This window comes from Anabrus simplex, chromosome 7, assembly GCF_040414725.1.
Source record: "Anabrus simplex isolate iqAnaSimp1 chromosome 7, ASM4041472v1, whole genome shotgun sequence".
Lineage (NCBI taxonomy): Eukaryota > Metazoa > Arthropoda > Insecta > Orthoptera > Tettigoniidae > Anabrus > Anabrus simplex.
Window position 1 is genome coordinate 80,512,671 of NC_090271.1, and position 13,556 is coordinate 80,526,226.

Below are 13,556 nucleotides of genomic sequence, written 5' to 3' on the forward strand. Positions count from 1 at the left end.
CTGCTTCCAGTACCTTCTAGTGGGTCTGGAACAAGTGGCATGGAAAATGCACTTACCTTTATTATCTACACCTCCCATGAAGTTATTGTACTTATGAATCAGTAGTGGTTTCAACCCCTCATTTCCCTCAGTGTAACATCCCGTTGTGAGACAATAAACTGGTTTCCTTGTTTTCGTCTCTTTATAAGCAACCAGTAGAACGTCACCTTGCCTAAAGTAAACGATTTGCCTAGGTTCAAGTTTTGTACCTAAAACAATCTGAGACAGTCCCTTTGAAGATTTATTCACTGTTCCTGTGAGGAAATGATTCAGTATTGCTGAGATGAATGCATATCAACACTTCAGATAGATATCAGAAGGAAAGCTGGCGACTAAATATAGCTGGCTCAGCTGAGACATTCGTGTGGCCGGCCGCTGAGTATGTAGCAGCTAGCACAAGACAGCGGAATTATGACGCTACTTTGGCAACGATTTACACTAGATTAGTGTAAGATGTTATTATACAAACTATTTCATGATTATGGCCGAACATTTCTCCTTCAATTGATTCGTAATTAGCACATTTCGATGAATAATAATAAGATTATCGAAATAAAATAAAGAGCATGTCAAAACGCCTAATATCAGGCGTTGCCACTGGGCAAACGCATAAAACGCCTGATATCAGGCGCTTGCCACTTGGAGGGATAAAAGTGTATTGACAAGGTGGATCCAACATAAACTATTTTAAATAGTTTTCTTTAATAGATTGGCAACAGTAAAGCATCATTTTCTAATAATTCTGATAATAGGTAGCCATGATTCAGTAAGGTTGTAGCCCATATCACGGTTGAAATTATCTGGTGTTTACATATTTCAACCATCTCCTTGATGATTCTAGGGCGATATTGTTTTATACAGGCAAGAACATCCACTCCTTGGAACATGACATCATGACCAGATGTTAAGGCATAATCAGCAACAGCTGATTTATCAGGTTGGTGTAGTCTGATACACCTGGTATGTTCTTTGATGTGAGTACATATCATTCTTGTGAAGTCTGCCCAATATAAACCTTGCCACAAGTACAGAGAACTCTGTAGATACCAGGTTTTTGCAATTTAGGCAAACTGTCCTTAGTTGGTCGCGGGAGTTGTCTAATCTTAATTGATGTTCCAAAAACAGTTCTTACATGGTACCTAATGTAGATTTAGGCAATAAGATCCGTCATGTTATGTATGTAAGGTAGGTAAGCAGTTCCTTTTACATCTTTTTTCTTAATAGACATCCGATTATATGTCAATTTCAGAACCGTAGAGATCAAAGCTTTGCAGTAACTGTTGCTCTCAAAGCTGGTTCTCAAGATGTTAATTTCCTCTTGTAGAGCTGACACTTCACAAATCCTCCTGCCCTGGTAGTTAGAGTTGTAAGGATACCATGTTTCTGGGCAGGGTGATGGTGAGAATCTGCGTGGAGATATCTGTTGGTGTGTGTAGGGAAATACACATCTACGAATGGCATTGATGGATGTTATAATTAGTTACTTTCGAAAAGAATCACCGATTGTTTAGATGTTAATGGAGGCTACTTTGGGCATTTAATGAAATAATGTGAAGTTATTACCTGGGTATTTATTGATTTACTTATTCATTTAGTACTCTTTTCTGCTAATGTATACTTCAATGAAAACACCCTATAACTGCTCAGTAATTCATTTAGAAAAAAGTTTTTAATAGAAGTTGCTTAGTTTATTGAGGGGAACTAGAGTATTATTTTGTAATGGTTCCATTTAAAATTCTGAAGTTGCCCCATGCCCCCTGGTGCCTCGTAATGGTCCCTGGAAAAATATTGCCCATATCACAGTTTGGAAGGCCCCTTCCACCAGTAACCTAAGGAAGACAAAGCATTCAGTTTTATCTGTTCATATAAGAGATATTTGCTTGTAACACTTTATATGAGCCACTCAGTATATCATTTTTCTCCTTTCTTGAAAAAAGATTTTCTCTTGCCAGTTTATTTTTAATAGAGAGTAAATTGTAGTAGTTACTTTTATGGGGCATGAAAAGAGAAAAATCCACTTTTGTGTATATTTCTGATTATTGTGAAATATGTTTGTCTTTGTAGATACTCTAGCTTTAATCAATACTTGTGGTTTGTTGCACAAACTTTTTTTTTTTTTTTTTTTTTTTTTTTTTTTTATGACAACACTATTTGCTGCTATGCTACCTTTCTTTAGCTATGGAGTTTAGAGGAATCATACAAGTGGTGCACATACCACCCAGTCTAAAATAACCAGAATCAAGGTCATCAAATTTGAGAACCTGAATTGGCATCATTGTCTTTTGATGTGAAGTCCTCAGGTGAAAGGCTGATTGGATCCTCAACAGCTCCACCTTCAACTGTTGTAACTTAGGGGTCGATATGATGAGACCTACTAGGGAAAAGAGGAGTGAAGTAGTTTTCTGTTGCTTTTCCCTCACCATGCCAGAGGATGCTATTGCCCTTCAGTCTTTCAAGACTACTACTACATGTTAGTTTGTAGTGTGTGAGTTGCAGGAATGTTGGAGATAGCTCAAACACCCATTCCCTGAGCCAAGGTAATTAACAGGTTGTTGAGTTGGGTTTTTTTTTTTTTTTTCATTAGAATCCCTCAACCTGACCAGGTATGAAACCCAGGGCCCTGAGGACTAAAGGCCAATACTCTGACCACTCAGCCATGGAACCAGGTGTTAAGCCTAATGAAATGCATTAACCAGATAACTCTATGAGTGACACCTTCTCATCATTCACCACAGGAACTGTCTGCATAAAGAATGGCATTACCAGCAACACTTACATGTTGTCAAAGCCAAAGATAAGACTAAGACAGATCTATGAAGGTAAAGAGTTTGCTCTAGGCCATACCAGGAGATACAAAACATTGTAAGCATTATATCACACCAGAGATAGATCTGGGCTGCATTATCTAAAATCACTACAAATTATCATGCATCTTCACAGTATTTCACAATTTTGTGCACTGTAGGACATACCGGTACTCAGATTTTCTCCTTCCATTTAACATGAGCAGAATCTTCTCATTGGTTCCAGCAAAGCAAAATCATCTCCACACAGGCCATGAAGGTCCTTGGAGGTTGAAAGGTAAGGGCTTCCACTATCCTTAACCTCAGCACTTGGTGGGACAGAGTGGTTAGCTCTGTGCTCGGCTACCTTTGCCCCCAGGAATTAACCTGGTACTCATTTTTGGTGTAGGCTGAGTGAACCTCAGGACCATATGCACTTCCAGAAGTGAAATCTCATTTCTTACATTTTTTGTCTTCCTGACAGGGAATCAAACCCCACGTCCTTCCAGGTGAGCTGAGCATGACTTTACCGCCTTGGCCTGGCAGCTTCTCTCACTGGTTTTAACTGGTGACTAATCCAACGACATAGTGACTGAGCTAATTTACATGCCCTCTTTTCTGAGAGGGTTATTTCATTGATACGTACATTATAAGTAACGGAAAGGAACGAACACTTCATATATATATAAAAACTAGTGTGTAAGCTTATCTTTGACTGCCAAAATTACTATGTGAAATGTAACAGGAAATTTGAAGTGAATATGTTAATACATCTTAAGAATAAAAATTATATTTCCCATGTTGCATACAAGTCAAATGCATAGCATCATAAGAGGAATTACAAAATTTACTTATGAACCAGACTGAGTGTAGTTGTAGGTGGAAGTTGTACTTTTACATCTATGATTGTCAGAGTCATTTCCAACGTACATTATTTTGTCACCTTTTGGAATGTTCAGAACCCTAATTATGTTCATTTGTTCTGCGACTTTCACGTGTGACTGCAAATAAAAAGCAGATATTGGTTGGTACTGACATTTGAAGTCATTTTAAGTACTTCAATACTTCTTCAGCTCACCTGACTGTAATTTTAATTTCTCGTCATTTATATGTAGATTTATGATTTCTTTCCGAAGTGCATACCTTTCTTTTAGTTGCAACTCCTTTCAACATCTCAGCAAACTCAAATCATAATGCAGAATTTGTGTATTTATGCATCCATTTACTTCAATTCTGGAAGCATGATGGCGAGGTGTTCTATAGTGTGTTATTCTAATTCCATGCTCGTTGGCTCCCAGTATGGCAACGGGCACAAATCTCGGCCTCAGCGAATGCATTGCAGTATATGTTGACATCTTGGTGTTATTCTGTGCTCGTTGGCAACCACCTACAACAAAGCTTCAGATACGTAATTTTCTTGAAAAATTACAAAATTTGTGATTGTGAGAGGTTCATTGTATTTTTATTGTAAAGAAGAGGCAACGACCTATAACTGGTGTGAATTTTAGCTGTGAATGTTGGACACAATAGGGATTTTATATATGGATAGAAACATGAATATGAACACACAGAAGGATACACACAATTACTGGTCGGTATTGTGTTCCTAGTCTTTTACCTACCACTTCTATTCACCTTTGTCTTTTTGTCTCTTTCCTTTTTCTGTGTTTGTATGAGTTTCTTCTTTTCTCACACTTTCTACATTAAGACTGACTATCTGTCAAGATGGCCTTTTTTGGGCATTGAAGCCTGCCCTCGTGATGAAGCTGAGAAGCAGAAATGAGCTTGGCAGGGCTGAGAAGATTTGAGATCCATCCATTTGAAGATGGCAGTGTATGAAGATGTGGAAATTGTCTTTGTCTTTTCATGTTTTCAAGTGTGTCCATGTCTCCTTTTCAAATACATCCTTGTACTTATCCTTTTATGTATTCCTATAATTGATACATTAATTAGACAACTTTATCAATGTATCTTTTACTGTATTGTTATGGCAATATTTGTGGGGTGCGAGAGCACAGTGATATCATCATTATCTTTGCAACAAGTCTGGCATGGTTTGAATCCCAGCCAATATATTTGCTTCTTTTTTTTTTTAAATGATGAATCACATCCCTGAAGTTCTGGTTCCCTATAAAACTAGAGATTCCCTGGCTATGATCATAATGTGGTAGATTCTTGTAAAACTGCAAATTTTTGGTAACATATAACACAACTATAATTTTTTTCTTAATGTAATCTCTGTCAGGGTGCTAATTTTGTAGTTTACAACTCTCATGTACAGTTCGCATATAAATTTGTATTTATTGTAACAGTGTACATATTTTGCTCCACTCACTTGCTAGTCATAAAACATTACAATGTGTTGATTATAAAAGAAATGATAATACACAGTTTCATTATTAATATTTCCTCTCACTTTCCTCCAATGTTTAAATTGTTATGGCTGTTCTTCCCTGTGATATCTACTGGAGAATGTTTGGCATAAAGAAAACTTTTATCTCTAATATGTAAAAGAAACTGATTTATGGATGTACTTACAAAATAATAGTGATGCACATAGGTATAATACTCTGATTGACTTAAACATGATTTGAAATCAGTTATTTCTCTTCAGATTTAGGAGCTTTTAAGTAGATATTATTATTATTATTATTATTATTATTATTATTATTATTATTATTATTATTATTATTATTATTATTATTATTAAATGTCACAGTTATAATCCTAAGATTCATAATTTTATTTAATAGGTGTCTCGGATACGAGGTAAACCAAAACACAATGTCTCCCTTTCATCTTGTGTAGTTATAAATGAGCCTCTCACTAAAACATTTCAATGTGATGGAGTCCGCAAGATAGTCATGACCAGCCAAAAAACAAGGTTCGTATATGAACTTGTCTCATCAGGTTTGAGACTGTTCTGTAGACCATATCTCTGATAAGTGCAAATGCATGCTGCACTTCATATTTTAAATTATATAAAATATCACTTAACTTTCTAATATTTATGAACTAACTAAAAATATAGTCATTAGAACCCTAGGCATAAAATAACTAAAAAATAATATGAAATCTTACACACTAACATAGTTCTTAAACTTGCTAACATTTTCTAGATTAATAATAAAGCTGTAAACTAAGAAATGTTGTATTAAAGTTTCATATTCTTTTTAATCCTAAAGGAAACACTCTTATACCTGAAAAATAATCCTTAGTAATACTGTTTACCCACTTACTTATTGAGTAGTTACATCTACATGCTCAGAGAGCATACTTTGAATCATGTGAACATTTTAGAAATTTTGTTGTACAATACTATTCAGAACTCTTCTTCTTCCTAGCCTTGCTCCAATTTATCTGGGGTTGGCACCTCATATGAATATGGCCCAGTTTTATGACCGGTTGCCCTTATGCTATAATCCACAGTTACTCTTGAGAGCATTTCTTCGGTATTATGCTTCAGAAAAATTTCCTTGTTTGATAAAATCTCACAAAGAAATTGAAATTTTATCATCTAGTAGAGGCAAAGAAGTTGCATGGCATTCTGTGACTGGTATTCTCTGTAACAGGAAAATTCCAGACTGACTTAACTCAAAATATTATATACTGTTCTTAAGTCTGCCTTGGTGCTGGACCCTCACCCATTGCCAAAAGAAAGTAGAACAATTTAATGTCATAGAAACGAAGATGCTCGGTGGGATACCTGGCCTGGCATTTGATGATCATGTCATAAATGAAGAAGTTCATTGGAGACGTGGAGTGGTACCAATCACTGAAAACTACCTATGGTAGTATAGGCACATATTTCGAGCAGCAGCAGCATCAGTTACAATTGGCTTTACGTCGCACCAACACAGTTAGGTCTTATGGCGACAATGGGATAGGAAAGGCCTAAAAGTGGGAAGGAAGCGGCCGTGGCCTTAATTAAGGAACAGCCCCAGCATTTGCCTGGTGTGAAAATGGGAAACCACGGAAAACTACAGGGCTGGCGACAGTGGGATTTGAACCCGCTATCTCCCAGATGCAAGCTGACAGCCGTGCGCCCCTAACCGCACAACCAACTCGCCCGGTAGCAGCATCAGTGGCAAAGACAAGTTTTGCTTTGTAAGTAGATGAGAAATGGCCAGTAGAATGGCCAAAGGAGTGTTGGCTTGATACTCTGTACATGGATCTAAAGATTCTCCATCCTGACTGGGAACATGATCGTGTCAAGCGGCGACATGGAATCAAAACAACAGACTCGCCAGCATGTGGTGCAAACACTAAGGGAGAATATGAAGAAGGTAGTGGTAAAGGAGTCTGTTCGAAGAAAGGAATGGTTGCAGAAGCTAAAATATAACTTTTGCACATAACAGAAGCATATGTCTGGGTAGGCAAATCATAACCCAATTCCCTGTTTTATGCTTCTGCCATTTGAAGCAATACATTTATAACCCATGAAGCTAGAGTAAAGATGATTCTGTAAATAAGGTAGCAGGATCTCTACACATATTCTCCATTCTGCCTTAAGCATTTGTTTTAATATAAGTAGCAAAATAGGAGTTTGGATAGGAAGACAGATAAAATACTAATACTACTAAATGTTTTCATTCCCCCCCCTGAAGGAGGAGGCGGGCCTCTTAGAGGGTTACGCCGTCTCTCAGGCCGGGAGATTTGTTACGGTGAAGGACATGTGCGGAGAAGGTGAGGGGGGTGGGCGGTCATGGCCTATACTACGAACTGTCCCGGCATTCGCCTTAGTTCAGGAGAATGGAAAACCATTCTCTGGACAGCCGACGGTTGGGGCCAGCCGTGAGGTCCAGCCCTGTCCCGTCTCCCAAATGCAGAGGCGTAGAGCCGTGGCCACCTCTCCTCTGCTCGGTTGGCCGGTCTGAGTACAGAGCTGTTGGACCACGGAACAGGGACGAAACCCACTCGTCATCTACCGACCACAGTTAGGATAAACACAATGATAGGTCAGTGTGGGAGGAAAGAGAAACTGAAGGAAGAGACAAGGACAAATATGAAATCATAAAACAACAAGGACAGTCTCCACATTGTCATACATTATCATCTCATAAAGTGGCTTTTTCTTCACCAATCCCAAATTTTATACATCAATTTCTTCTCAGCTCCCGCTGCTCACAAGAATATTGCCACCGAGCTCGAAAGCTGCAGTCGCTTAAATGCGGCCAGTATCCAGATTTCGGGAGATAGTAGGTTCGAACCCCACTGTCGGCAGCCCTGAAGATGGTTTTCCGTGGTTTCCATTTTCACACCAGGCAAATGCTGGGGCTGTACCTTAATTAAGGCCACGGCCACTTTAAGAGAGTAATAGATGAGTAAAATTAAAAATCCACCTTTTCAATACTAATATTAAACCAAATAAGTTATAACATTTGCTTGGAACTAGTTTCGACGCTGGTGAGCATCATCTTCAGCCAAAACAGGCAACCGTAAATATACATATCATCATTAAATCAACGCACATATAAACACTCTTAATATGGGACTTATGATGCCCATAAAAGTATCTGGAGAATAAAACTTCAAAAACTTGAAATCACGATTAGAACGTCACTTAACACAGTATAATCCTTTTCACTCAAGTTAGAACTTTGAAAATATTGTGTTCGACTTAGAACTGTAAGATTCTCAAATAAAGAAAACGTCTTGTCATAAATGAAATGTTATACAAAGATCGAACCACATATAGAATTTCTCTTTAAATATGAGTCACAGTTAGAACGACACTTAATTATTTTACTCATGACGGAATCTTGAAAATCCTGAGTTCTACTTAGAGTAGAAAGATTCTCAATTTAAATAAAAGGTCTTGTCACAATTGATCAGAAGCAGAAATGAAACATGTATGAAGTTTCTTTATAAATATTAAGAGAGTACCGTAAAATCTGCAGAAACCCCCTACTATCGGTACAAGAAGACATCCCTGCGCTCAATCTTCAAAGGTTGAAATCACACCATCCACCTTTGCGTGATGCTGTTGACATGACCCGCAACAACTGTAACGGCTGTGAAAGTTTGGAAGACCGTTGGGAATCTTCAATGGACTTGTCCGTTCACAGCGTGTTTTCTGGTGCACAAATTATTAGTGGATTTTATCTGCTGTGCAGGCAGTGAGTCACTCTTAACAGAGTTCGGACAGGAAGATGCAGCGACTTGCTGTACAAGTGGAACTGCATAACATCACCGGAATGCGACTGTGGTGTCCTACAGCAAACCATCGCTCATATCATTGGCAGCTGCAAACTACGTGCTTACTTGGGTAGCTGGGCTGATTTCCATATACCATCAGAAGCAGTAGATGGAAGGGTTGGACATCCTGATATGAAATTGTTTTCTTGTTATTGTAATATATTCAATTATATACATGTAGATTTTATGCCATACACTAAATAAATAATAAGCCCCCAACAGTCTCGTTTTTGCTTCCCTACTTCATTAGGAGGGCTGACCTTAACACTCATTGAGGGTGTAATCTGTACAGATCTTCATTCTTGATATGGGAAGTGTAGGAAAAGAAGAAAGCTGGCTAAACACTGGAAAAGGTAAGAGAAGAAAGATAAAGATTTAGACGGGCAGTAAAAGATATGTAAGGATTTGTTGAACTTCACAAGTAGGCCTAGCAGCGATTGGGAATCAGAAGTGGAGGGGCACAAAAATTTGTAGACAACAGAAAGTACGCGGGTCCTTGGAATATAGCGTTGGGGGGGGGGGGATCAAAATTTTAAAACGTAGCTGCAAAATTGTAATTTTTTATGCTCTCTCTGTGTATTTCGATAGAGGCGTAAAGGTTAACAGTCTACTAACTTAAGTGCAGAAATAATAGTTTCTTGACATATTGATTCAGTACTATACAATAAAACTTTTGCCAGGCTGAGTGGCCCAGACAGTTGAGGCGCTGGCCTTCTGACCCCAACTTGACAGATTCGCTCCTGGCTCAGGTCGGTGGTATTTGAAGGTGCTCAAATACTTCAGCCTCATGTCGGTAGATTTACTGGCACATAAAAGAACTCTTGCGGGACTAAATTCCTGCACCTCGGCATCTCCGAAAACTATAAAAGTAGGTAGTGGGTCGTAAAACCAAATAACATTATTATTCAATAAAATTTTCACCAAAGGAACAATAATTACATGTTTATTACAAATAAATAGAAATATGGCATGAATATAGAATTAAAAAGTCATTTAGTATTTGACTGTACACTAAGAAAGTAACAGGCACATTGTCTGAATGAGACTGCCAGACTAACAAATGCGCGTGGCAAGCAGGTAACTCATACCTGTGTCCATGACCTTGGAAAAATTATGCCCCTGCTACCCTTCGTCACAGCACATGCTACACATTGCTGCGTGGGCCTCCACCTTTGTGGCACTGTACATATCTGTTAGCCACGACTAACGACATTTTGCGCGTATTTCTGCTAACTGTTTTTCTTAATAAAGGAAAGAAACCAAAAAACCAACCCCCATAGCATTACAGCCCTTGAAGGGCCTTGGCCTACCAAGCGACCGCTACTCAGCCCAAAGGCCTGCAGATTAAATAAAGGAAAGAACTAGCTGAAATTGTTTTTTCTAAATAATTCCTAGCTTCTGGTGGCTAAAATTGAATTTTTTTTTTTTTTTTTTTTCCCCTCACAAAGTGGAGGATAGCTGCCTCTGTGGGTCCGTGGTAGAGTGTCGGCCTCCGGATCCCAAGATAGCGGGTTCAAACCCGACAGAGGTAGTCGGATTTTTGAAGGGCGGAAAAAAGTCCATTCGACACTCCATGTCGTACGATGTCGGCATGTAAAAGATCTCTAGTGATACATTTGGTATTTACCCGACAAAATTAATTAAATCTCAGCCATAGACGCCCAAGAGAGATCCGGTTTACTCTAGGTCCGCTATATGGCAGACAGAGTAAACCGGAACGTCGAAATTGATGAGCAGACAGCCAGATGGCGTCAAATCGAAATGTCTGCAAACGGTAGCTGAGGCCATACGATTATTATTATTATTATTAGTGGAGGATGACTGCCCTACTCGCCCCCCTTAATCGCCGCTACTGAACTTCACTATTCATTCTTAATCTTCTTCTACCTATGTGCTTCTTCAGTGGTCCAAAAGAATGGATATCAGTTGTACCAGTTCAAAACAAGATGATTCAGTGTACCTCCCAATGTTAGCTCTTGTCAATCAATCAATCAATCAATCAATACTGATCTGCATTTAGGGCAGTCGCCCAGGTGGCAGATTCCCTATTTGTTGTTTTCCTAGCCTTTTCCTAAATGATTTCAAAGAAATTGGAAATTTATTGAACATCTCTCTTGGTAAGTTATTCCAATCCCTAACTCCCCTTCCTATAAATGAATATTTGCCCCAGTTTGTCCTCTTGAATTCCAACTTTATCTTCATATTGTGATCTTTCCTACTTTTATAAACGCCATTCAAACTTATTCGTCTACTAATGTCATTCCACGCCATCTCTCCGCTGACAGCCCGAAACATACCACTTAGTCGAGCAGCTCTTCTTCTTTCTCTCAATTCTTCCCAACCCAAACATTGCAACATTTTTGTAACGCTACTCTTTTGTCGGAAATCGCCCAGAACAAATCGAGCTGCTTTTCTTTGGATTTTTTCCAGTTCTTGAATCAGGTAATCCTGGTGAGGGTCCCATACACTGGAACCATACTCTAGTTGGGGTCTTACCAGAGACTTATATGCCCTCTCCTTTACATCCTTACTACAACCCCTAAACACCCTCATAACCATGTGCAGAGATCTGTACCCTTTATTTACAATCCCATTTATGTGATTACCCCAATGAAGATCTTTCCTTATATTAACACCTAGATACTTACAATGATCCCCAAAAGGAACTTTCACCCCATCAATGCAGTAATTAAAACTGAGAGGACTTTTCCTACTTGTAAAACTCACAACCTGACTTTTAACCCCGTTTATCAACATACCATTGCCTGCTGTCCATCTCACAACATTTTCGAGGTCACATTGCAGTTGCTCACAATCTTGTAACTTATTTATCACTCTATAGAGAATAACATCATCCGCAAAAAGCCTTACCTCCGATTCCACTCCTTTACTCATATCATTTATATATATAAGAAAACATAAAGGTCCGATAATACTGCCTTGAGGAATTCCCCTCTTAATTATTACAGGGTCAGATAAAGCTTCACCTACTCTAATTCTCTGAGATCTATTTTCTAGAAATATAGCAACCCATTCAGTCACTCTTTTGTCTAGTCCAATTGCACTCATTTTTGCCAGTAGTCTCCCATGATCTACCCTATCAAATGCTTTAGACAGGTCAATCGCGATACAGTCCATTTGACCTCCTGAATCCAAGATATCTGCTATATCTTGCTGGAATCCTACAAGTTGAGCTTCAGTGGAATAACCTTTCCTAAAACCGAATTGCCTTCTATCGAACCAGTTATTAATTTCACAAACATGTCTAATATAATCAGAAAGAATGCCTTCCCAAAGCTTACATACAATGCATGTCAAACTTACTGGCCTGTAATTTTCAGCTTTATGTCTATCACCCTTTCCTTTATACACAGGGGCAACTCTCCATTCATCTGGTATAGCTCCTCTGTCCAAACAATAATCAAATAAGTACTTCAGATATGGTACTATATCCCAACCCATTGTCTTTAGTATATCCCCAGAAATCTGATCAATTCCAGTCGCTTTTCTAGTTTTTAACTTTTGTATCTTATTGTAAATGTCATTGTTATCATATGTAAATTTTATTACTTCTTTGGCCTTAGTCTCCTCCTCTATCTCGACATTATCCTTGTAACCAACAATCTTTACATACTGCTGACTGAATACTTCTGCCTTTTGAAGATCCTCACATACACACTCCCCTTGGCTGAATGTGGGCTGGTGCAGTGACAAAACAACTGTTCACAGCAACTCAGATCATTTTCTATGGCTATTTTGGTTGTAAATATGCCCTTTTATACACAGAAATGTAATTACACCCCAATGTTCAATAATTTTTCCATCAGACCTGTCATCTTACAATTGATGTTGAGACATTAACTAAGGTGTAGTCTAATGACTATGCAAAGAAATTATGGTATTTCTGCTCTGGATTGGTGGGAGACTGGAATGAAATAGAGAACAATACACATGCTAGAATTTTATTGATTTTTTGCTTGTTGGACCACCTATGTATACAGCAGAGTTTAAGCTCTGGGTACAACTGTTATACTATACGGTATATATATATATATTGTATAATATTTACAAACCATCTATAATTAAGTAAAATATACACAACAAACACACACATACATACATAAATAGAACATCCCACCTGGTGGCCATGATCATTAAAGCATCAAGTCTATATGATCTGACACTGTGTTTAGCCGGTTTGAGTCCCATTGGTGTAAAAAAATATCAGCATCAAAATGATGGCTGGTAGGGTAGGAGAGGTGTTGCTGTACAATTTCTAATTACTAGATTCTCTGCCAAACCTCTTCACATTGTTTATATGGAGTGAGGGAATACGATGCTGTTCATAGTGTTTCATTCATGAGATGTTAAGCCTTGAGCTGACCCGTTGGTGCTATTCGACAGGCTATGTGCCACTACCAGGTTTCATCCTCTCCCTTCCTGCTGTCATACATCATATCATTCATTTCATCTCATTAACTCCTCTGATGAGGTTAATGTCAGGAAGGGCATCTGGTCATAAAAGCTTGCTACATA

The 13,556-nt window shown here is 38.4% G+C and overlaps 1 protein-coding gene across 1 annotated transcript in view; it reads left to right on the forward strand.

Annotated features, from left to right (window-relative positions):
- LOC136877269 (enoyl-CoA hydratase domain-containing protein 3, mitochondrial) overlaps positions 1-13,556 on the forward strand; it is a 53,342-nt gene that overhangs the window by 11,564 nt on the left and 28,222 nt on the right. Inside the window, exon 2 of the mRNA XM_067151178.2 lies at positions 5,576-5,706. Within this exon, the coding sequence (XP_067007279.2) occupies positions 5,576-5,706 (131 nt within the window). The remainder of the gene's footprint in view (positions 1-5,575; positions 5,707-13,556) is intronic.